The sequence below is a fragment of the Schistocerca cancellata genome, chromosome 2, assembly GCF_023864275.1.
Source record: "Schistocerca cancellata isolate TAMUIC-IGC-003103 chromosome 2, iqSchCanc2.1, whole genome shotgun sequence".
Taxonomy (NCBI): domain Eukaryota; kingdom Metazoa; phylum Arthropoda; class Insecta; order Orthoptera; family Acrididae; genus Schistocerca; species Schistocerca cancellata.
Genome location: NC_064627.1, coordinates 290,161,444 through 290,188,845, shown reverse-complemented (window position 1 = coordinate 290,188,845; position 27,402 = coordinate 290,161,444). Strand labels below are relative to the sequence as shown.

At 40.8% G+C, this 27,402-nt stretch overlaps 1 protein-coding gene across 1 annotated transcript; it reads right to left on the bottom strand.

The window, feature by feature from the left end:
- On the bottom strand, nt 1-26,142 carry LOC126161643 (thioredoxin reductase-like selenoprotein T homolog CG3887). The gene is given in 4 exon segments (XM_049917617.1): nt 1-498; nt 17,198-17,393; nt 25,475-25,604; nt 25,776-26,142. Coding segments are annotated over 4 exon segments (561 nt in total). The 5' UTR covers nt 25,910-26,142; the 3' UTR covers nt 1-397.
- Nucleotides 26,143-27,402: the final 1,260 nt, after the last annotated feature.

Below are 27,402 nucleotides of genomic sequence, written 5' to 3'. Positions count from 1 at the left end.
TAGTTTTTGGGAAACGAATGGTATTTACTATACATTTCAATGTACATAACATAAGATACAGAAAGTAATACTGTAAATACAGCTTTACATGAGCAACAATGGAAGTTCTCACTTTACAAATATCCAAAATAACAGATTTCCAATAAAACATAGTATTACACATTTAAAACAAGACATACTGGTACACATTTATTCTAGCACAAGCACTAATCATTCACTTCAACAAATGTGTGTACATCTGCTTAAAAACTTCTGGCAACTTCCTGCAGGTATTTCCCACTTTATGAAGAAGCCTTCATACTGTAGCAAATGGAAACACATTTATCTCAGTGAAAAGAATAAACAAATTAACCAGACATATTGTTAAACAAATTCAAACCAATATTTTACACCTTAATTACGACTGGCGACCAAAATGGAGGTGATTATCAATGATTTGGAATAATTCTGGTGGCTGTGGTATCCTGCCCGTTTCCAGTTTTGACCAAATAGGAACATCTGTAATACAAATAAATAATATTAATTTACACGCAGAAACTCTGAAAAATAATATGGCACGATCAAAATGAGAAATTAAAATGTTATGAACAACAACTTATTCTGGAAATAACAGTATTGCACAGCTAAGGTAAGAAATTTTCCTACAAGAAGAATGGCAACAGTATATATAAAATGGACTAAAGAATTTAAATTACAGCAAACTTCTCTAATATATCCTATACAGATGAAATAATGGGACTCAATGTTGGTTCTAGAACCTTCTAAATCAAGTGATGTTTTTCGAACAGGTAGCAATTACTCTTAAGGCTGTGCCTTCAAATGCCAGTTACCTCCAGGTAGCAGAAGTTCGGAGAAGGAGGGGGGGGGGGGGGTGGTTTGGCTTCTGCAGAGAACAGCTCTTATGGACCTCCAAAAGATTCAATTCATGCAGCCTAAGGGGATCGTACCAACCTTCACACGATTTTCACATTCCCCTGCTCCTAATGAAAGGGAAACAAAGGAGTGGCTGAACCTCTGCTGTCAAATCTGTCTCTGTATATGTCGTTATGCTTTGATGTGCCATTCATTGATGTTGAATATTAATGTTTTGATAGTGTTAAATACTGATATTTATTTCTATTAGGAGTTCTATCTATTGTAGGAAAGTCTGTAATGTCTTTCTACAGAGCAGTAGAATAAATACACTTTCTATGAATGATTAGAGAAAATATACATGTGAAACATGTCCACATGTCCTGTTACCATCAGTTGCCAAGAATTTCCTTACTTCTGACAGCATTTGTGGGATGTGCACTATACACAAATTTCTTTTTGTACATGTACTGTGCCCGAATTCCTGTAAGCCTTATTTTCTTGTAAATAACTTTAGGATACCATGAATCAAACCGCACAATATGAATTCAGTGTACATTTTATCAGGCAAACACTTGGAAGATGAGCTTCGAGTAACAGTGAAAGCACATTATGCACCCACTCATTAATCAATCAAGAACGAAAACAGTCAAACTTCAGGCAAGGATATGTACATAATTTCAATGGAACGATATGGCTGTATAGTAACATGTTTTGTGACTGACGTTACATTATGCAACACTTTTTAACAATAAACCATACTAAAAGTGATGCTTTTTGGGGACATCTTTAATGGGGTGAATCACATACATTGCATATTTTTATAATAGACACATAAATATGTAAACTAACAAATATAGCATATTAGCCTCACAAACACTTAAGTTCACATAAGGGCTATTCTGTTTTTGTCAACCGGAGCACATGAACATACATACACTATGTGATCAAAAGTATCCGGATACCTAGCTGAAAATGACTTACAAGTTCGTGGCACCCTACATCGGTAATGCTGGAATTAAATATGGTGTTGGCCCACCCTTAACCTAGATGACAGCTTCCACTCTCACAGGAATACTTTCAGTCGCACTGAGGAGAGGTATCAATGTCTGTCTGTGAGGCCTGGCACGAAGTCAGCGTTCCAAACCATCCCAAAGAAGTTCTATAGGATTCAGGTCAGAACTCTGTGCAGGTCAGAACTCTGTGCAGGCCAGCCCATTACAGGGATGTTATTGTCATGTAACCACTCCGCCACAGGCCGTGCATTATGGACAGATGCTCGACAGTGATGAAAGCTGCAATCGCCATCCCTGAATTGCTCAACAGTGGGGAGCAAGAAGGTGCTTACAACATTAATGAAGGTCAATGAAGGTCTGTGCTGTGATAGTGCCATGCAAAACAACAAGAGGTGCAAGCCCCCTCCATGAAAAACACGACCACACCGTAACACCTCCACCTCCAAATTTTACTGTTGGCACTACACATGCTGGCAGAGGACGTTCACTGGGCATTCGCCATACCCACACCCTGCCATCTGATTGCCGCGTCGTTTGGCATTTATCAGTGTGATGTGTGGCTTACAAGCAGCTGCTTGACCATGAAATCCAAGTTTTCTCACCTCCTGCCTAACTGTCATAGTCCTTACAGTGGAACCTGATGCAGTTTGCAATTCCTGTGCGATGGTCTGGATTGATGTCTACCTATTGCACATTATGACCCTCTTCAACTGTCGACGGTCTCCGTCAAGTCAACAGACGAGGCCGACCTGTACGCTTTTGTGCTGTATGCATCCCTTCACGTTTCCACTTCACTATCACATCATCAGTAACAGTGGACCTAGAGATGTTTAGGAGTGTGGTAATCTCATGTACAGACATATGACAAGTGGCACCCAATCACCTGACCACATTCAATGTCCTTGAGTTCTGCAGAGCGCCCCATTCTGCTCTCTCAGGATGTCTAATGACTACTGAGGTCACTGATATGGAGTTCCTGGCAGCACAATGCACCTAATATGAAAAATGTATTTTTTTGGGGGTGTCCGGATACTTATGATCACAGTGTGTATCTCCTAAACAACATATACACACAAAATCCTTACCTTTAAGTTTGATTTTCTCTTTTTCATGGTTCATTTAAAAAAAAAATGAAATTTGATTACTTCTGTGACATAACACCAAAGTGTTTGTTAGTTCTCATTTAATGTGCATTATAGGCCTGTATAATAACGTTCATCTACTGAATGCAACAACAGAAGTAGTTTCAATTGGGACTGCTTCATTCACCACCTCCTGTCACTTACAATTAAATTGAACATCGAGAAGTAACCTCTCCACATCCGAACTATTGCACGTGGCCAAATTGCAGATAAAGTAGCTCTTACAAATCCACTGTATTTAAGCTGTTCACAGAGTAGAAGCTGCACTATACCAGGCTTCTCATAATGTTCCAAACAGTTAACAAGGTGTTGATGGAATGACGAATATGCTTTAAAGCAAGTGTCAGATGGAATACTTTCTAACAGTGTAATTTTTTTGCTGTATTAACAGCAGCAAAATCATTCAAATACAGTGTTACATCACAAACTGCAAGGTTGGAGACATTGTGAATACTTTTGCAAAAAATGTTAGCTGTGTCTGGAGGTGTGTGTTTACATAGCTTTTGTAAACTATTCATACCTGCAGATCTGAGATAATTTTTTGCAGATGCTTTCTGTGCTAATTTCTGAGTATGCATAACAATAGTGCTTGTTGGAAAACAACCTTCAGAATTTCTTTTCAATAATAATTTGATTAAAGTCCTTCCCATAACAAATGTACGAACGGATAAGTTGTATCTTCTAGTGTTGTAATTAAACTGACAATGCTGGTACATGTGTCACTTACAAATATGCTTTGTAAGAAGACTAAATGTGATACAGCTTCATTTATTAAATGAGCAAGAATGACCTCAACAGCAGCATTTTTGTTGTGCTATTGTCTGAAAACTTTGATGATTGCTGGTAACTGCAAATCCAAGTATTACATGGCATGGAACCAGCGATTACTTCTTTTGATTATCGGATCAGAAAAATTTTTCTTCACAAATGAGGAAACTTCCTTGAAGGAACTGAAGGTATAGACTTTTCATTTTGCGAGATTAAGAAGTCTGGTCCCTTCAATCCCACAAACCAACAAACCAATCTAAATTAAGAAATGCGACTTTCACCTTACTGACAGCAGATTTTAGTTCCTTTAGTTCTTTCACAAAGATGTCACCTGCTAATTTAATTTTGTGTGTCCAGCATTTGAAAGGTATTAGATGATCTCCAATCACTATCTGAAGCTGTCAGAGCCTGATACTAAATCCACAACATTTTCATATTTAAAGTTTCAGTCTTTTAGGGTATCTACTGTGGCATGGGCGCAAGTACTTTTGTTAGCAATATCTAAAAGTTACAGGAAGCCAGATACAGTTTCTGGTCTGATTTTGCAGTTGTCGTACAAAATAAAACTGCAAAAAGTGGGTGTTTTTTGTCAAAAGTTTTGTCAGCAATAACCACAATAGGAACATCCTTCATAACATCTTTCATTTCATCACTACACTAACTGACATATTCTCATCGAAGTTTATCTGAACTGGGTATACAACCAGCAGCAGCGGCGACATGTTTATTCAAAAGTGACCTAACTTCAATGTTATCTACATTTGCCAATGGGATGTCTGCCTTTAAACACATTTTAACTATATTGTGGTGCACAGATTCAGTATCAGTTTTTTTTTCCTCCTCTCTCTCCATTGTATAGAATCCCACCAATAGCAACCTGCCTTCTAGATAAAGTGGTGGAAAACGTCTCGATAATATTTTATTCAGTCTGCTCCTGGCCATCTGGCAGCTGTACAAATGAGAATAGCACCTATACACCTCCTACTTCAGTACAGAAAAACTGAAGAAACGAAAGTACAAACAGTACAAGGAAAGGAGAGTACACAATAAAGTCAAGGAACCCCTTCCTGTCTTGCCGCATTATGCTGACAATGTCGGTTTTATTGCTGGTTAGTTTGTCCCCCAAACCTGGAATGCAGTGACCTTTCCGGAGTATTTCGTGCAAACTCCGAAACAATTTAAGATGTTATTGTTTCTACTGGAGAGTGGCTACCATAATTAGTGTCCTTTCCAGTGTAAACAATGAAGTGCCACATATACCCGGAGCTGCTTCCACAGAGTTCATAAAATTTGATGCCGAATTTGTTGCGCCTTGATGGAATTAATTGCTTCTAGTCAAGTCATCCTTCCCAGAGTGATGATTTGTCAATGGTGGTGTTCCCCTCTACAATAGAAAACTGATCTGAATTTGTGCCCCAAAATGCTCCCTAATTGGGTGAATTTTGAATAGTTTTCTGCTGATAGTGCTTAGTGGCACAGTACAAGGTATCGTCAGCAAAGTGGTGGTATATCAATAAAAGATGAAACCATTTTTCACTCAACAGCTTCCCTGTTTGTCAGATGACTCTCTCTTTGAAGAGTATGTCTTGTGCTCTCGTTTGTGACAAATTCCTTGAAATATGAGCATTCCAGTAAGTGTTTTTTACCTCAACTTGTAGTATCCCGCAAACTGCAAAGCCTTGGGCATGCCACTAAACTGTAATGAGAAGCTATGAACTGTTGTGGATATAAATTCATCTGTTCAGCATTATTTTGCACAAAGCATCATACACAAAACACACAAAACAATTCATCACATCATACTGTTTTAGAGGCACAGCTGTACCACTACAACCACTGAACGAATATTGATCACGAACTGAACTATCACACACAAATGCGCTAGTTTGGTTGGTTGGATTAAAATGGGGGGTGGGGGGGGGGAGGGACAAAACAACGAGGTCATCAGTCCCTTGTTCCGAATAAAACAATGCCAGAAGTGTGAGAATAAAACAAACGAGACTGACAACACAAGAATGGAATAAAAGGAAAATAAGCACAAGAATGATGAAGGGCAACTAACGTGTAAATGGACAAAAGGAGGACAAGAAAACCATAGAAACACAAGAAATGGGATGAAGAGAGTAAAACAACAAAGCAGACGACCATGGTTGGCTGACCATGAGAATAAAAAGGACAAGCCAGCCACCCTGCAACACATTAAAACTTCCACCCTAAAAGCACTAGGGTAGAGGACACAGAGAGATAAAGGACATGCGCTAAAACTTAGATCAAATGATAAAACCTACCATCACAAATAAAACATAAAACTAAATCAGCCAATGAGGCGTTGTCAGATAAAATTAGTGGCAGCGGGTCCGGTAACCCAAGATTCCATCGCTGGGCAGTCAAAGTGGGGCAATGCACCAAAACATAGGACATGTCATTTGGGCTCCACACCAACACTGAAGCGGGTCTTCATGGTCAAGTTCAGAGATGCCCATCTCCAGAAGTAGTTTCCGTGTAGCCTGCTTGGCCAGCCTTTCGGCAAGTTCGTTGCCTGGTATTCCGATGTGACCTGAGGTTCAGACAAACACCACTAAACGATTAGACCATTCCTGGATGGTCACTACCAAAGGATGACAGGAGAAATGAGTCTTCTGGGCATGAGCGGATGTGCTCAAGAGAAAGAAATATGGCTCCCAGTTCTGCAGTGAAAACACTGCAGCCATTGGGCAAGGAGTGCTGTTCTATATGTCTTCCATGAACATAGGCAAAGTCAACGTGACCATCTGCCATCGGGCCATCTGTGTAAACCGCTTCATGGGCCTGGTACAAGTCGAGAATCTGGAGGAAGTGACGGGGGAGAGTCGCAGGGTTAACTGAGTCCTTAGGGCCATGTGAAATGTCCAGGCAAAGCCGTGGCCTAGGTGTACTCCATGGATGTGTACGTAAATGGACCTCAAGTATAGGTGGTAAAGGGAATGACTCCAGTTCAGACAGAAGGAATTGCACGCGAACCACAATCGTTAGCCCTGACTTGGGCCACTGATGCGGGAGACAGGCTGACACAGGTGGGAAAAGGAGACGGAAATTTGGATGCGCGAGAGAACTAGGAACGTGTGCAATGTAACTGACGAGCAGTTGTGCATGCCTAACCTTCAATGGAGGGACTCCGACCTCCACCACGACACTGGTCACCGGACTCATTCTAAAAGAACCTGTTGCTAGGCGAATGTCACAGTGGTGCACTGCGTCAAGTAAATGCAATGCTGAGGGCACCGCCGAACCATAAACCACACTCCAGTAGTCAAGGTGGGGTTGAACAAGGGCTCTGTAGAGGTGCAGAAGCTTAGAGCAATCTGCACCCCATTTGGTGTTGCTCAGGCAGCGGAGGGCATTGAGGTGCTGCCAACATTTCTGCTTAAGCTGACGAAGGTGAGGTAGCCAAGTTGATTGGGTATAGAAAACTGGTCCTAATAATCAATATGTCTCCACTACAGTGAGTGGATCATCATTAAGATAAAGTTCTGGTTCTCGATGAATGGTGCGATGCTGACAGAAATGCATGACACACAGCTTCGTGGCTGAAAACTGGAAGACGTGGGCTAGAGCCCATGACTGCGCCTTGTGAATGGCTCCCTGTAGGCACTGCTCAGCAACACTAGTACTGGAAGAGCAGCACGAAATATAAAAGTCATCCGCATACAGAAAAGGTGAGTGACAGCCCTATAGCTACTGACAGACTGTTAATAGCCACTAAAAAGAGAGACACTCAATACATAGCCCTGTGGAATGCCATTCTCCTGAATACGTGGGTGGGGGTTGAGGAGGGGGTGGGGGGGCGACTATTGGAGGCACCGACTTGGACAGGGAAAGTATGGAGCAACATTAAGTTTTGGATAAAAATCAGGAACGGCCCTGGAGACCCCACTCATACAATGTTGCAAGGATATGTCGTCGCCAGGTCGTGTCATACGCTTTTTGTAAATAAAAGAAGAAGGCAAACTGGTGTTTGTGTCTGGAAAAGGCTGTTTGGATAACAAACTAAGGATAAAAGATTATCAGTAGCAGAGCGACCCTGGCGGAAGTTGCCCTGCACGAAGCCAGTACGCCACATGACTCCAAGACCCAACCCAACTGTTGACACACCACACTTTCCAGCAGCTTACAAATAACTTTGGTGAAGCTGATGGACTGATAGCTATCCACATCAAGCAGGTTTTTACTGGGTTTGAGCACCGGAATGATGGTGCTGTCCTAACACTGATGGAAATATGCCATCGCACCAGATCCGGTTGAAGAGGACAAGGACATGTCGCTTGTAGTCAGATGAGAGATGTTCTATCATCTGACCGTGGATCTGAACTGGCCCAGGAGCTGTGTTAGGGGAGCTCCCACTCTGTAAATGGGGCATTATAAGATTCACTGTTGCGTGTAGTGAATGAAATCACTTTCCCTTCCAGCCACCGTTTGAGAGTGCGAAAGGCAGGGGAGTAATGCTGCGACACAGAGGCTCGAGCATAGTGCTCAGCAAAGTGCGCATCAATCGTGTTTCCTTCGGTAGATAACATGCAATTTATGTAACAACTGTTGGGGTCTGGTACCCAAAAACATGTTTGATTTTGCTCAGACTTGGGAAGGTGACGTATGGCACCCAATGGTCGAGACATATCTCTTCTAACACTCCTGTTTCCGTCATTTGATAAGATGGCGAATGCAGGCACGGAGCCGTTTAAAGGCTATGAGGTGCTCCGGGGAAGGGTGCTGCTTATGCAGCTGTACAGCTTGCCGATGATCCTTAATTGCTTCAGCGACTTCCAGTGACCACCAAGGGACTGCCTTTCGCTGCGGGCACCCTAAAGAGTGAGGGATTGCGTTTTCTGCCGCAGAAACGATAGTTGCAGTCACATGCTCAACCATCACATCGATGTTACTGTGTGGGGGAGATTCAACAGTGACAACGGGTGAAAGTTTCCCAGTCTGCCTTGTTTAAAGCCCACCTGGGCAGGAGTCCATGGGCCTGATTCCGCGGCAGTGACAGGAAGATGAGGAAGCGGTCACTACCACACAGGTTGTCATGTGCTCATCAGTGTATAGATGGGAGAAGGCCAGGACTGCATACCGAGAGATCAATGGCCGAATATGTGCCATGTGCCACACTGAAATGTGTGGGGGCACTTGTATTTAAGAGGCAGAGGTTGAGTTGTGACAGTAAATTTTCAATATCTCTGCCTCGGCCAGTAAGCACAGTGCCACCCCACAACAGATGGCAAGCGTTAAAATCTCCCAAAAGTGGAAAGGTTTAGGGAGTTAATCAATCAGTGCAGCCAATGTGTTCAGGGGTACTGTGCCATCTGGAGGAATATATATGTTGCAGTCAGTTATTTACTGCATCACCCTTCTCCTGACAGCCATAGCTTCATTAGGGGTTTGAAGGGGCACAGGTTCACTGCATACTGAGTTCAGGACATAGACGCAAACTCCACCTGACACTATTATAGTCATTAAGGTTCCTGTAATATCCCTTATAGCTATGGAGGGCATGGTTCCACATTGCCAGGAACAAGGTTTCCTGGAAGGCAATGCAGAAAGCAGGTGTACAGCTTAACAGTTGCCGTAGCTCAGCCAGGTGGTGGAAAAAACCGCCACAATTCCACTGGAGGATGACATGATCGTGACGCTGTGAAGACATGGAACATTCAATGAGGCAGTTTATGCCTCAGGGTCACCTGCTGCCACAGATTTATTTCCTGACCAGTCTGTATCCATGGTATCTGAGGGTCCGGCGAGATCTAGGTCCTTAGCGGATACCAGAATCTCCACCTCATCCTCAGAAGCAAAGCTTGTGTGCGTGCCACCCGAAGTCCCTTGGTCTTGGGGGTCTTCTTTCAGATTTCTCTTGCTGGGTTTCTCTGGCTGGGAGGGCTTGACTGACTGTCTCCAGAACTGAGGATGGTCGTGAAGCCCTACAACCAGCTACTTTTGGGCACTTCAGCCAGTTGCGGGAGTCATCTTTACCACTAGCAGAAACCTGTGAAGGGAGTGACCCGAGGGACCCTTTCCTAGCGAGAGGTGCCGAAGAAGACTTACGTTTCTCCGGCTGAGAAGTGGGGAATGGTGTCCCTGATGGTTGGTGGAGGGGGGGGGGGGACAGGAGGAGCGGTGTTCCCAAGATAGGTGGTGTGGGGGCAACAGGGATGGAAGTGCCCCCCACCATCAAGGGGGCAGATATAGTCTTCCGACTAGGAGAGCCGACCGCAATTCGCGAAACAGATGGGGCTACAACTGTTCTCGTACCGGCAGCTTGGCAGCTTAAGAGGAAATCATAACCACAGGATGTAGATACTTAAATTTCCTCTAAGCCTCAGTGTAGGTCAGTTGGTCCAGTGTCTTGTGTTCTATGATTTTCCTTTCGCGCTGTAAAATCCTGCAGTCTGGTGAACAAGGGGAGTGATGCTCTCCGCAGCTGACACAGATGGGAGGCAGGGCACATGGAGTATTGGGATGTGACACTGGAATTACAGCGAGAAGACACATGGCCGAACTTCCAGCACTGAGATATATGCCTTTACATCACAGCAGTAGACCATCAATTTGACCTTCTCAGGCAATGTGTCATCCTCTAAGGCCAAGATGAAGTCACTGGTGTCAACCTGATTATCCCTTGGACCCAGACGGACACGCCAGACGGAATGGACACCTCGGCACTTTAAATTGGCACGCAGCTCATTGTCAGATTGCAAAAGAAGGTGTCCCTGTGGAATATAATACCCTGGACCATAATTAAACTCTTATGGGGCGTGATGGTAACAGAAACATCCCCCAGCTTGTCGCAAGCGAGTAATTTCCGCAACTGGGCAGAGGATTCTGTTTTTATCAAGACTGAGCCTGACAGCATTTTGGACAAGCCCTCCACCTCCCCAAACTTTTCCTCTAAATGGACTACAAAAAAACTGTGGCTTCATCGAAACAGAGGAGCCTCCATCAGTTCTCGTATATATGAGGTACCGGGGTGAATAAGGTTTGCTGCCATCCTTAGCCTGGCATTCCTCCCATGGTATGGCCAGGGAGGGGAATGGTTAGGGTCGTACTTCCTTGCACTGTACTGAGACTTAGAACACTTAAGACACTGCTGGTGTTTGATCACCAGCAAGTGATGACGTGATACGCTTCATCGTGCATCATCCGCCCTGATGCTATCCACTACAACCAGGGGCCATCCTCATGGGCGCCACCCAGCCGCAGCAAAGGGCACCTGGCAGGATGGTCATTACAGGGATTCCCGATGTTCGAGGAACACAGGCATCTACTCCTTGGAACACATGGGGAGTTAACGGTGCAGGCATCAACTGAGTGATCCCTGTGCTGTCGGGGCTACAACCAATACGATATATGGCAGCCCCACCACAACTGGCTACTGTGCTGGATATCAGGTGCAAGCAAGTCCATGTTCATCGTCGGCGCAGAGAGCGACACTGCATAGTGCATGGTGGAAAGTGCACACAAAAACGTGTCCTCCCCAAGAGATGGAGAACGAGTGGGACTGCAATGCGATGATGAGAAAGCAGGCTACAGATCTCTAGGGATGATGGACCATGAAAGGTGCCCTTCCCCAACTGGCTCGGTCTTCGGAAAGATTCTGAAGAACGGAGGTCAAATTCTACAGGGGACCATCACATAAAGGCCGAAACGTGTGAGACTCCTTTTAGTCACCTCTTGCGACAGGCAGGAATAACTCGGGCCTGCAGGGGGGGAACATGCTAGGTACTATTTGCTACAGTAGTCTCATCGTGAGGTGTTTCCCAATCAAAGTTGCTTTCACTAGCCAAAACATCCATATCTTGAAAACTTTCAGAATTGTCACTGAAATTATGGTAACTTTCAGAAAGCAGTTGCTCTATCTTCGAATCTGATAAATGACTTTTCACCACTGAAAAAGATCACTCACCAATGCAGCGGTAAACGTGGACGAAAAAGACATGCTTCTGCGACTGTTTCAAAGGTCACATACTGTTGACTCACACTTGAGCTGAAAATGTTCTAAGTGTCCCAGAACACACAGTGTTGCCTGAAAAAAGCTGCCATCTAGTGGCTGAAGCTCAACTAATATCACAGTTTCAATGCCAGACTGACAACTCGCCATTCCCATTAGCTACCAGCCACAGAATACAATGGACAGCTATATCCATCCAACCCACTATGAATTAGCAGAGCACGGATGGAACTTAAATAGTGGCAACACTGCTGTGGAGACACTATGCCATGGAATCAACTATTGTTGCTGATAGCACATGTTGTTGACATACCTACCTTACCTCTGAGCAAATGGACTCTCCCATCCCACATCACCAGCATGCACACAATCGAGGGAAAAACAGTCATTTGTGAGCGAGCGGTCTAACGTAACGGTGTCACTATGTTTTGAAACAGGAACGAGCTGGATCAAGATTGAATGTGTCGTCAGAGGTCATACAGCACAACAGTGTCAAGGTCTTCAAGAGGCGTGTGGGGAACAGTGGCACATTCGGTAAAAGCCTTCAACAAAGGTCGGCAAACTGTAGCATCCTAACGCATTACATTCCTCCATAGCAGACTGTCAATGCACAGTATTACTGTTCATTTATGGAACATCACCTGTGACCAAGCTTCGCGAAAGAAGCGGCAACACTTTCGGTGCAATCCACCCATCATTTTGCACGACAATGCATGGGCGTATACAGTGCAAGCTGTGGCTGCTCTGTTCAGTCGATGGGACTGGGCAGTACTGTACCATCCACCATACTCCCCTGACTTAAGTCCTTGTGACTTTGATTTGATTCCGAAGATGAAGAACCACTTCGTGGCATTTGCTTCAGAACTGTTCCAGACATTCGACAGGCAGTAGACTGCTCCATTCGCACCATCAAGAGAACCGGCTGTAACGGTATACTATGCCTTCCACATCTATAGCAACAAGTTCTACACAATGCTGGTGACTACACTGAAGGACAGTAACCTGTGGAAACATGTAACTCTTTTGTATCAGTTGTGAATAAATATTTGCCACTATTTAAGTTCCAACCCTTGTACCTTAGGCCCAATCAGGTTTTCTTTTGTATATTCAGCTGCATGACATGCTTTTAACAAATACTTTCATATGTACCACTAGGAAGTGTAGCCTGCTAATAAATTGATTAATTTTTTGGTCCTCGTCTGAATTTAACCAAGTGGTTTTTAGGGAGTCATCAGACAGGAGGCAGTAAACATCAGAAAAATACTGAGAAGGGCCTGGTGAAGCCAATTCGTGAGTATGTGTTGAGATTTTAGAGAGAAGATCTGAGACTGTCTTTCTCATAGCTTCAGATAATAATGACATTAATAAATCAGAGAGTTTTGAAGTGTTTAGTGGGTGGGCTGGATTGCGGTAGCTGCCTGTTTTACAGATTGGGGTAAGAAACTTAAGTATGGGTACCCATGGCAGTCTACTGATTAGTTTTTAGTTTTCTTTCAGAAGAGAGGTAGTTTTGGGTCAAAATGTGCTGGGCCTAAAAACATATTTGGAAGGAGGAGGATATAGTGTGAAGTTACTGTTCCATGGCAGCAGGACCACTGATGTTTCTGTGCAGTGATACAGATATTATGCTTAAGAGTAAGAGTTATAATAACTGAACACGAAATGTGAAAGAAAGTGACAGAGTGAACAGCCTCTCGAATGTTGTGTCTGTTGACAATGATTTGTTTTTTTATTGTTCATTTAAATGACGCATGGCTCAAGGTTTCCTTACTGGGAAAGGCTGTGACAATTGCTGATCAGAACTAAGGTGCCAGGGCACTATAAAAAATTTGCAGACTCATTCAAAAGTGACACTTTTGGAGAGAGAGATAGCGCAGCTAGTGTTAAGCTTTCCTCCATGCTAAATATTTTTCATGTTTTCAGTTCCAGGTGTGACACATTTTGTATTTTTAGAGTGCGTTCAATCTGCAGTGATGTTCTGTGACATTATGGTTCATGTCTAGAGATGCGTGAAATTCGAATGTCCTAAAAAAGTGAAATGTTTTGCAAGTATAAGAAATTTATTCCAACAGTACCAGGGTATAGGGTGTCATGTTTTCAGTTGATTTCAAAGAGTAATAAAACGTAAAAATTGGTATATTCAAGCAATTTTTTTGAAAATTTTTATATTTCAGCAAAGCTTATTACTTAAATGCTAAAACATCTGAATAAACAGGTGCTAGACTTGTAATGTTTTAAATATATGCATGATTATATGTGGAATCTCCTAATAAATATGACAAAGAGTGAAAATTATGATTATACAGAAATATTTCTTGTGTAGCTACATATGTGCTACAAACGACATTCTGCTAACCTGTCCAAAACACACACACACACACACACACACACACACACACACACACACACACACACACACAATGTACAAAGTGGTGGGGTAGCGCCACTTAAATGGCGAAGACTAAAAAAGCAGTGCCCTATACGCAACTCAGAATGACCTCCTGTCAGCGGGAGGACCAAGAGGAGGTCATCCAAGCCGCCAGGAATGGCTTAAAAACCTGAAGCTTATTTCATGAAGGGAGGACCAATGGCAATACTAAAGTGATGCCACCTCCCGATGGAGGGCAACAGAGATCATTGAAGGGATTATAGGAACTAGCGGGCTGCAGCCTTGGCAGCAGCGTCAGCTACCTCATTTCCTGGCAGACCGACATAAACAGGAACCCACATAAACATCACAGTGGCTCCATCAAGTGTGAGCAAGTGACAGTTTTCTTGGACCCATTGCACTAAGGGATGGGCAGTGTACTGCACACAGAGACTCTGAAGGGTGCTGAGAGTGTCTGAGCAGAGGACACAATTGAAAAGTCTGTGTCATCAGACGTACTCCGTGGCCCGATACAGGGCAAAGAGCTCGGCTGTAAATACTGAGCAGTGTGCCGGAAGCCGATACAAAAAACTGTCAGTGCCAATGATGAAGGCACACCCGACACCAGTCAGTCCATCAGTGTACACCAAGGCTGGAGTAGTGTCCTTACAAACTGAATGAAGGCCAAAGTGAACACAGGCCACCGCATGAAGCCAAGATGGTGAAGGGTTTACACCCACCAGGAAAGTTGCAAGGAGCGTCAAGTTAAGCTGCCGGAGCAAGAGCCGAATGTAAACTCCAGGAGGTAACAGATGAGAGGGTTGCGACCCATACTGGCGAGCAAAGGAGTCATCGAAAAAAGTGGCATAGGATGTGTGGCCACGCAGGGCAGACAAATGGCATGCATACCTACTGAGGAAAAAAGTCACGATGGTAGGACAGTGGTAGTTCAGCAGCTTCTCATACTCTCAACTGGGCTAGTGTATAAAAAAAGCACACACCGTCTAGTTTTGAACCGACAAGGGACCAGTACAGACAGAGAAGGATGCTTCGATCTGCACCCCAGGAAGTACCATTGAGGACATGTAGGACATTGAGAAACTGCATATGGCAGGCTGCAGGTAAGACACATGGGAGGACCAAGGGAGTTTTCTATCAAGCATGAGCCCCAGGAATTTTGTAGTTTCAATGAATGGAAGAGCAACAGGCCCACAAAGTAAAGATGGTGGGAGAAGTCAATTGAGAAATTCATACTGACAGTTTTGTCAGTGGAAAAATGAAAACCATTGACTTGTTAAGACACTGCATGCTGCATATGTTCCGTAAAAGAAGCACAGAGGCAAACAAGGCAGAATGAGCTTTGTGATTATTCTTGTTGAACATGTGGTCTTATCTCCACTAAGAATAGGGACATCAGTAGGAAGCCAACCCAGAACATCAAAAGCAACATGCCTTACAGCCAGGCCTTTTCCAGACCTTCTGCTACCTACAACAAAGAAAGACCAACAAGAAGGTGTGGGCCATGTATGAGGAAAAAACTTCGTAAATTGACTTCATATTGGTGTGCAGAATGCCAAGTTTCATTATGTACAGGACCTTGCTTTAAAATGTTTCACACTGAAAACAACATCAAGCAAATAAATTTATTAGCGTCTGCAATATATTTTATTAATTCTCATCTGATATCAATTTAAATTAAAAAAATGAAAACATGGAGGACAACTTTTATGTGAGTGAAAAGTACTGTGTGACACTGTACCAGGACACACTGGTGCAAATTACCAGCTGAGAAATGAAATTCTCAGATGGTCATTATCCCATTCTGTTCTTTGAATAGATGATTAACTATGCACAACTGGAGACAGTCAAGAATTTTGGGTTAATGAGCTTATGTGAAGCTTTGAACTGTTCAGGATAAATACAAAAATAACCGCAGGAAGTCTCTACAAAACCACAGCTTCTTGCAAACACCGAAATTCACTACATTTTATTTATTTACTACTACCACGTATTTATTTTCTTCACCACCCTCAAGATGTGCAAATAAAAGCAACAACTATTTATTATCTGAACTATTACTCATGTTTACTATACAGCAGCTGACTATCTCTTAAGAAGTGTCATTTAACAATTAAACTGCTGAGCCCTGTCCATGGCCACACATAGTTGGCAACAACATATTCAGACAGTATTGGCAACCCAAACACTGAATCTTAAACAGGATTACCTATTCCTCAGCTTTGTGTCACATGAATTTTCCTGGGCCCAGCTTCAATGACATTTAATGTCAAATGCTTTTATCTATTTGCTCCCAAAGAATCCTTTTGTTCTTAAATTTTGCCTTTTATTTCCAATTTCAGAAATGACGTAAGTAAAAATGCCTCTCTCCTCACATTGCTCAATTTACTAATCCTACTTATTCCAATGTCAACGATGTCAAATACTACCCCATTAACCATTGTCCTGAGTAGATTTATTTTGTCTTCTCTGTCTGATCCATACATGCTACTTCTCAAACATTACTAAGTATTTCTTATGACTAAATATTGTACTTCTTAAAAAATATCCACCTTAGATGGAACACCCCTCAATTTGATGTACAATAACCACAATATGGCTCATTTCAGAGCCTTCACTTAATATACTTTGCTAGCCTTTAAGCTTCTTCCAACTTTGTGCTCTTAATCCCTTTTCATTTCTGAACTGTAGAGTCATTTCATGCAGATAAACAATAAACAGTAACTTTTACTCATCAAAGTTTCTTACCTTGTTTTCTGCTATCCTCTACTACTTTAACCTCTCTCGATTTACCATTTTCTTCATGTCACTTACCTATCTATGAACTTGTTTCACTCTAATGGATTATAACTTGCTAATGCTTTTATCCAGTAACACTTCACTTTCATTGATTTCTTGAGAATTTCTAATAGGTATGACACCATCCTGCTTCAACATGTTTCTTCAAATTATTGACTACAATATGGCATATATTCCAGTATCATTCAGCAGCAGTACGCTAGGTACTTGAATATTTAACACTGATAATATTTTGAAAAGAGAGAGAATAAAAACCAACCATTGAAAGAAATTTCAAACGCTCCAGTTGAAACCAGTTGACCCTCAACTGCATTGCACACAAAAAAAGTCATCATACAGGAGTATATTTTGTTGTTGATGCACCAAGTCCACCATGGAGGTTGCTCTTGACCAAACAAATTAAATATATTCATTCCACTTAATATGCAACCAATTAACAACATTTTTGCAACTCCCTGTAAAATGAAAACAAGTTTTAAGAAAAACAAGGAAATAATCCCAAACAACTAATTTAAATTACAAATAACCATATTAAACTTAGTGTGTCACTATGGTATTGTGTACATTCCAAAAGGTCATTGAAGATTCCCTGGCAGTACCACTTATTCTGAATCAAGCCAGCAATAACAAACTAACTTAAGTTTTTCCTTAAAATACTCCATTAATTAAGCATTTATATACTTCTTTGCTTTTTTCAGCTTTTCTGTGACACTCCTGTACATCAGACAAACTTGTCACCATATGTATTGCCCTCCCTGTCCATGTCATATTTGCCTTTAAACCTAATTTGTATGGGTTCCAAACACTTCAGCAATATTCTAGGATGGGCCACACATGAGTTTTGTAACCAATCTCCTCTGTAAACTGACTACATTTTCTCACTATCCTACCAACAAACAGAAGTGTAACACATGATTTATCTATACTTGATCTTAAATATGATCATGCAATTTGATATAATCAACATGGTTACATCCAGATAATTGTACAAGTTTATTGCATAAAATTACAACTCACATTTTAATCATAGGATACTGTGCTTCTATATTTGTGAAGTGAATGGTTTTAGATTTCTGGACATTTAAGACAATGTTGTCAGTCTTAGCACCACTTTGAAATCTCACCATTTTCTGACTGGATATTTTTGCAGTTTTCCTCAGATAGTACATTTTATATAACTGGATCATCTACAAAAAGACTGTGGATACTACTAATATTGTCTGGAAGACATTTTAGTAATGTCAATCTAGTACATCATGAGAACTTTGCTAGGTTTCAAGTCTGGAGGTGCTTGCTGATCCCGACTTTTTTTGTTATGGTTTTAGGGCGCAAAACTGCTACGGTCATTAACGCCCGGTCTGTGACTTAGGAAAAGGTAAAAAATAAACGATGCTGGAAACCAGCAGCAACGGGAGCAAAACTCAAAAAAGTGGGGAAACCAAAAACAAAAGGAAAGCTTAAAAACCACTATAGAAGGGGGATTATTTGTCCCCAAAAAGAGCTTCAAATGGCTGACGTCATCTCACTGGCACTAATGAACTCTAGAACGCGATCGTCTGAGTGCGTGACATCTGCTAAAATGGAAGATATATCAGGCGACAGCTGTAGACGGGCACGTCACGGAGTAAAATAGGGGCACTCAAGTAAGAGGTGTCTCACCGTCCACAGGTGAGAGCAGTGGGGACAGAGTGGGGGAGGATCGCCGCTTAAAAGGTGTTGATGACTAAAGATCCTGGCATTGAGGAAGCGTATCAGCGAGTGTGAGTGTGTACACAAACTGATGATATGCTTCCTCAATACCAGGATCAGCAAGGACCCGCAGACTAAATCCAACAACCTTCTCACGATGTACTACATACTTAGGCTGATATTACTAAAATGCCCATCAGGGAAGAAGTGTTAGCTGTTTGTTTTGCGTATAAAGTTAAGGAACCACAAGTTTGTTCTGCCCGTTTAACTGGCACAAAGTTTGCTTTCTCCTGTGTATTGCCATATAAAGGATGATATATAAATTAGAATTTAACGTTTCACTGACACACCAGAACAAAAGAAACACAATGTGCAGTAGGGCACACAAATGTATAGAAATCATCCTAGCCTGTTGAGAAACCAACCCAAATTTGCCTCAAGTGACTAGAGTAATCAAAGGAAACAATGAGTGGTAACACAGTTAAATGACATTTTCCAAATGTATGTTCACTGCCTGAAACACAGTCATCTCAGCCGCTCCGAGACAAAAGCTGGAAAGCAACTGTATCAGACTATTACTGTGTACTGTGTTTCATTTGAAAATATACCATATGCAATTCTGCAAACAACTGAAGTGCATGGCCGAGGGTGCTTCCCATTTTACCAGTCGTTATGATCCTTCCTGTTTGATTCATGTATGGAGCGTGGAAAGAACTGACTGTTTAAATGCCTCTGAACATGCTATAATTAATTTAATCTTGTCCTTATAATTCTTATGTGAGCCATATGCAGAGGGTTTTAGTATATTTCTAAGATTAGTGTTTTAAAGCTGGTCCTTGAAGTTTTGCTGGTGGGCATTATGCCTTCCAGAATGACAAGATCATCCAGGAAGTGCCACGAAAGCATTTCCAAGACCACAATACTCCCTCCAGGTTGCAAGATGTTTGCTTTCAGACATCTCATACCATAAAAAAAAATCAACATCTGTCCAACAGAGCACAGAATAAGATTCATCTGAAAAGACCACCTGACATCAAGTTACGGTACTGCTGAACACCAGTCAACATGGATGCATGAACCACATACCTGCTGCAGAGATCTGTAAGCAGCAATGTTCACTGAAACTGTAATTGGCGAGATAGTGTTGGTAGCCCCTTAGTTCATCTGCACAGTCAGTTCTTCAATAGTTTCATGTCTATTTGCCTGTACACATCTCCACAGCAGTCATTCATGCGTATCATCTATGGCCTGTGGTGGACCACAGTTGCCTAGATGCCAGTTTTGGACAGCACCACTTTACCATACATTGTTCACTTCAATCATAGTGGCATGCCAACAGTTTACATACTTAGCTGTTTCATAAATGCTTCCACCCTTGGCCTGAAAGCCAATGATCATGCCCCTTTCAATGTCAGATAAATTGCTCCATTCCTGCATTACGACAATGACTGCACTGTTTTCCATATCCTCCCGACACCATTTACATGCCCTCTACTGCTAGTGCTGCCACCTGCTCTTTGTGAATGGTTATTGCATGTCGATGTCTAACATAAGCTATGGTCACATTAACGCGACTAGACTATATAGTATAAGCTGACCAAATTGAGACATACTGATATAGTCACAGGTTACCAGGTTTTTTTTCCATTTTGTGAAGTACATCTTTTTATGTTTCTTAACATTTAAAGCAAGTTGTCAATCACTTCCAAACCTTATCAAGATCTGACAATATTTGTGCAGATTTTCTCAGACAGAACTTCATTATAAGTAGATGCATCACTTGTGAAAAGTCTAAGACTGCTATTAAATTTTTTGCAAGTTCATTAATATACAAAGTGAACAGCAATGGTCCCAACAAACTATTTTGTTGCATACCTGAAGTTACTTACACATCTGCAGATGATTCTCCATCCAAGATAACATGTTGCACATCCTCCCTACCAAGAAATCCTCTATCAATCCAGTCACAAATTTGAGTAAAATTCTATCCAAATATCGAAAAATAGGGTGAGATGTGTGATTTGTGTTTCACATTATCAATGTTTCAGAATCCATTCTGTTTGTTGTGGAGGAGGCCATTCTTTTTGAGATACATTTTAACTCAAAGTATCTATAGGAGTCTACAACAAAATGGAGGTCAAGGATATCTGACAGTACTTTTGTGGGTCACTTCTGCTCCTCTTCATCTAGACGGATGTGGCTCTGTTCTCTTCCAACTACTGGGCTTGATTATATTAGAAGATTAGCAATTATATGAAGAGCAATTAGAATCAATGCCTCACAAAAACAAATTGACAACAGCAGGTGCACTAGAATCTTGCTAATCCGGCCGTTCCTTGTCCATATGGGTGCTGGATTAGCAAAAGTGCCGGATTATTGGCACTGTCTTAAATTCAGTGTAAATCCAAAGAGACATTCATTTTCATAGAAAACTTAGTCCCTGAGTGTGTGTGTGTGTGTATATATACAGTAGTATCACTCACTAAGAAATCTGTCCCAAATTTTTAGTTGCAAAAATATGTTATGGCAGTATGCTTTATCACACTACAGCTCTACAAGCCTTACATTAAGGCTGCATGTTCCCGATTGTTGCATAATCTACTCCAGGAAGATGTCTCAGCACCAGCAGTGAGAGGTATGTTCATGTTCTCTTATCCTACATCTTCTTCTTCACTACTTTCATCATAATTTTATTATACACTTTTGATTATCTCTTCATCTAATAAAGTTTGGTCACACAGTTGCTCATCCAACACTACTCAGCTGCAATGGCTTTTCGTAAAGAACCCCAGTTCAACTAACCTCTTATTTCAAGTTACTGTTTGAAGTCTAGCATGACGTGTACCCCTTTAAACACCATGACATTGAACCATAAAGAAAGCCATAATTTCAAACATGTACAGTATTGTAATTAACTAAAAACATTGCTGCACATGAGAATTCATTACTATATGCGTCATCTCAGCTTGAGCAACTACAGGCTGGATGCAGACTGGATTACTGAGAGGCCAGACTAGTGGGGGCCAGATTAACGAGATTTAGTGTATTTCCTAAACCCTTGAGTACCACAGTTCCACGATAAAGTCATAACTAGCAAGAGTTCTTATATTTATACCATATCGAAACAAGGCCCTGGGAGTAGACAACATTGCATTATAACTACTGATAGCCTTGGGTGAGCCAGCCTAGACAAAACTCTCTACCACCTGGTGAGCAAGATGTATGATACCAGCAAAATACCCTCAGACTTCAAGAAGAATATAATAATTCCAATCCCAAAGGAAGCAAGCGTTGACAGGTGTGAAAATTACCGAACTACCAGCTTAATAAGTTACACCTGCAAAATACTAACAAATTCTTTACAGGTGAATGGAAAAACTGGTAGCAGCAGACCTCGAGGAAATGAGTTTGGATTCCGTAGAACTGTCAGAACTTGAGGCAATACGGACCCTACAACTTATCTTTGAAAACAGATTAAGGAAAGACAAACCTACATTTCTAGCATTTGTAGACTTAGAGAAATGCTTTTGACAATGTTGACTAGAATAAACTCTAAAGGTGGCAGGGATCAAATACAGAGGACGAAAGACTATTTACAATTTGTACAGAACCCAGATGGCAGTTGTAAGAGTCGAGGGGCACGAAAGGGAAGCAGTTGTTGGAAAGGAGTGAGACAGGGTTGTAGCCTATGCCTGATGTTATTCAATCTGTATATTGAGCAAGCAGTAAATGAAATAAAAGAAAAATTCAGAGTAGGAATTAATATTCATGGAGAAGAAATAAAAATGTTAAGGTTTGCCGATGACGTAATTCTAGAGACGGCAAAGAGCAGTTCAACAGAATGTTTTGAAAGGAGGATATAAGATGAACATCAACAAAAGAAAAACGAAGATAATGGAATGTAGTCTAATTAAATCAGGTGATGCTGAGATAATTACATTAGGAAATGAGACACGAAGTAGTAGATGAGTTTTGTAACTTGGGGAGCAAAATAACTGATGACAGTCAAAGCACAGGCGATATAAAATGTAGACTGGCAATGGCAAGAAAAGCACTTCTGAAGAACAGAAATTTGTTGACAAGTATAGATTTAAGTATCAGGAAGTCTGTCTTTTCTGAAAGTGAAACATGGACAATAAATATTTTAGACAAGAAGAGAATGCAAGCTTTCAAACTGTGGTGCTACAGAAGAATGCTGAAGATCAGATGGGTAGTAGATGTACTGAATAGAATTGGGGAGAGGAGGAATTTGTGGCACAGCTTGACTAGAAAAAGGGATTGGTTGGTAGGACATGTTCCGAGGCATCAAGGGATCACCAATTTAGTACTGGAGGGTAGTGTAGAGCGTAAAAATGAAATGACTACACTAAGCAGATTCAGAAGGATGTAGGTTGCTGCAGTTACTTGGAGATGAAGAGACTTGCACAGGATAGAGTAGCATGGAGAGTTTTATCAAACCAGTCTCTGGACTGAAGACGATGACAACCATAGGTACAGAAAGATTTATGGGAAGTACTAACTGCTGTGAAAAGTCAATGACAAAACAATATACAGTGCAGATAATACAACCACAGCAGTGTGGTGAAGTCATTAAAAAGTACACATGGGCAGAAAAAGTCGTAATAATATACTGACAAGGGAGAGGTTTAAGTACTAAAGGATCCACAACACCAGCAAACTATGTAAATTAGCATTTTTCAGTAACTGCAGAGAAATGATGACAAAAATTTCCAAAGGTAGATGTATCACTTTAAATAATTATGCACTAAGAACAATGATGTTACTGCCAGCAACACAGCATGAAGTCAGTAAAACTTAAAAAAAAAAAGAAGAAAGAAAATTTCCATAAACTTACACGAAGAACCAACAGATATCCTGAAACAATGTATACAGCTCTCATAACAAACATAATAAATGAATAATTCACAGCAAGGAAATTTCCAGAGTATTTAAAAGCACAGGAGGTTTACTTTTTTTTGTGGCAGTAGTGGTGGTGGTAACAAATGCATAAAATATAACAATGGTTTTCAAAGAACAGAAAAGAACCATACAAAAACAGTAGTGAAGCTCATTGTAAAGTTATGATCAAAACAAAGGGGATTTTAACCCTACCACCAAAAAATACATTTGCCAAACAGTTAAGTAGATCGAAAATAGCCCCGAACAGTGACAATCATCAAAAATAACATTGTAATCACTGCATAAACAGCTCTGTCCATGACCATTGAACAAGACCTAAACTGAACTTTTATTACCATGTGAAAACACACAAGACTCAAAACAGCATTTTATGTTGAGGAATAAAACAGTACAATGACCAGCCAAAGGAGATTCAAACGACCACTAAAACTAACTTACTTAATAAGACAGGTAAAAAGTAGCCTAACTGTCGATTAATACAGTCTATGAATTGATGAACTGCTTGGATAACGCAGCAGTGGTTTAGTAAAAAAGATATTATTAATAATAATATAATATTTCATACCACGTAACACTTTTTTCCCCTTTGGGTTTCCTTTCTAGTAAAGCTTATACCCAAAGTTGCGTAATACGAAAATCTTATCCTCTTTCTGAACTCAACATCTCACATGTAGAGGGATGATATAATTTTTTAGGTTAGCAAGTGGGATGTTGCCATACTCAAAATTAAAACAATGTATCATCATTATGGTCCTGACATCAGTGGAGACTGTGTGTAGTGTTGCATTGTGAAAGAGTGTGTACAGTGACTAGGTGTGAGAAATGAACAAACAGTACAGCACTAGCTGTATTTAATATTAAATAACCTCTTCGCAAAACTGCATAAACCGAATAAATCAGCATCATTTTAAACAGATTGGCCTTGTTTTTGTGAGGGAGGAGCTTCCTATCTCCATCCAGCCGTGATGATTTAGGTTTTCCGTGGTTTCCCTAAATTATGGTTCACAGCCCACCACCTGTCTCATTCTTTAGAAACTAGACCTGTAACTATGTAAATACCTCTAAATATGAATCACGTTATTTCTGTCATTCTTAAATTTTAATAGCACATGATGTCCAATATCTTTGTAAAACTGATCTATTGATGAGTAAAAAAACAAGCAGCTGTTACCAACATGAAACTTCGAGATTAACAGAATCCTTCAATACTGCTTTGCAAACTCACAACAAAATCTTACCTTTCTTCTTAACTCATATGCCTAGTTATGCTATAGATCAATCTGTCACCACAATCAACAATCTAATTATGTAGACACAAAAAAATGTATTTTTCATTCTCTTCCTGTCTGAAGGAGTTTGATGTCACACACCACACGATGAAGCCAGTTTCCGATAAATGCATGGATAGCTCTTTGCAAACTTTTAATGATTAGCAACTGTTAGTGTAGTAGTCATCTAACATAGCTCCTAATATATACAGAAATCTTATGAATAAAAAGGCACAAATTAAGAAAACTTTGTTCCCAAATTTCAGTTACTCTACTGTCCACCACTCCTGCAAGTAAATTTGGAGAGTTGTATTTGCATTGATTACACCATAACATTTATCTGGGAATTTCTATATCCAGTAAGCACACTCAAAAGAACTTTCTTAACTGATCCTGTAGATTTCCTAATGTTTTGTCCGTAACTATGAAAAAAATTATCAATCGTCTTAACTGCTTATAGAAACATTAACAGACACTCCAACACTGAAGACTTTGAGAAACACTATTTTCCACTTCCAGCAGTACAAATACCTGAAATGGACTCTTTTTCTACTATTAAAAGTTACGGCTTAACATTACTTCTTCACATTGACGCACTAAAATAGCTGAATATTTAACGACAGTTAATTGGATCAAAAAGCTATTGTAACTTTACTTACCAATGCCTGAGCTAGGAAAATATTGATGTTTGGAGGTGGATATAGGTCGCCCTCTACCATTATCTCGGGATACTTTTGACGCAGTATGGCTGCATACTGCTCAAAAAGCCCCCTGTAGCCTCACGAATAGCTAAAGGGGGAAGTTTTATAATTAGATATGCCAAACACCAAAATGAAAATCTGTTTATCAGCTAGAGGTTAGAAGGTAAGACAGTTATTATAAAATTTTATATATTTAATGTATGAGGTTACATTTTGCAACAGGAGATACAATCTACTGAAATCTCGATACCAAACTTACCAATACAAAAATTTCAAAGTGGGTCCCAAGTACGAATTCATCGTTAACTTGGTTGTCGGTATTTCTTTATCGCGCCCATGGACACTTGCCAGAGCAATACATAAAACAACAGACATGAATCCTATACGCGACATAATGGCGTTACGTCTCTTTACACTGTTGCCATAAATTAATGTCAATTTAACCTCGTACAGTCATTACACAACACTTCACCATCACAACTCACTCTACCAGAGATGTTTCACTTGACAACTTTGCCAAATCGATCTTTGTTTAACAACCGAAGAAGTAGGATGTCAGTTTGTGATCGCAAGATTCTGTTCAGATTTTAATGGAATAAATTATTATCAACAGTAATTCTTTAGGAAAAGCAAGCAATTTAAAAATGTGAATACTGCAAAACGCAGATGCCCTTCTCACCATGAATATGAAAGTCGATCAAACTGCTTGAATTGCTACCAAGCTGCTGTGTATCTGACGGTTGCAGTGACATAAGCGGAGCCTTTCAAGAACTTAACTAAAGTAACTGAAATGAAGATAATACTTATGAAATATGACTAATGAAATGGGACACATACATACTGTCTACCAAATAGGTTGTTTGATAAAATCTGTAATATACTTTGTCAGAGGGCGAATACTGTGACCCCGAAAAAGTATTTTTATTTATCATTAAAAAAATCTCTAACATAAGCCGTGATACCGTGAATGTAGCATCGAGAATGATGAAGTCTTTCTACATTTTTAATTTTGAGAAACATAACAGACACATATTCGCTGTTCTTTACTTCCATGGAAATTTGTTGAGCTTTTTCTTTTGAGAATAAGAATTTCGGAGCTTGTGCTATTCACTTCGTGCCTACTGTACTGATGCATCTAATGAGTTTGTTTTCATTCTGACGTGACCACGAGGGCGTTTGAGTTCTTCGCAATTTTCTTTCGGCGTTTGTAATGTGGATCTATTGACCCAGAAGCAAATGTGATACCTACATTCTCCTATCAACAGCGCTGCATTCTCATCGGATCAGTCCATCGCCCATGCAATTCATGTCGTCAGAATGAAACATAGACAAGAGAGGACGAAAGTTTTCCATACCGCTAGTGCCGAAGCAATCAGCAATCTAACTTCCTCTGATGGTTCGTAACAGACCGACAACGAACACTAGCTATCACAAGCGAATGCCAACCGAACACGACCAATGCCGTTCACTCATGCACGCATAGTGTTTACACCACAGAGAATCCTCGCTGGCATTTCACATTCGCTTGTGTTCGTTGCGTGCTTTTTGTAGCCTCACAAACGACTTGGCTTCCGCTTAACAATCACTTTTCGCCAAGCCTGTACACAATGAAGAAGAACAGAAATACTATACAGAGCAAAGTATTTGCGTCTTCAGCAGAGACAATGGCTGGTGCATATTTAGTAAAATTAATAAAAACAAATTAAAAATTTTTATGTAAAATACGTCAACATTATTTTAAGTATGTACACAGAATAAAAATATTTACATATCAAATAATAATTTTTTGTGACTATAGATTCATATGAATTTGGTTTTGAGTAAAGGAAGATAACGATGCCTACTGGTATCGTAGGGTTTCTAGTGTGTAATTGGCTTGATTACAA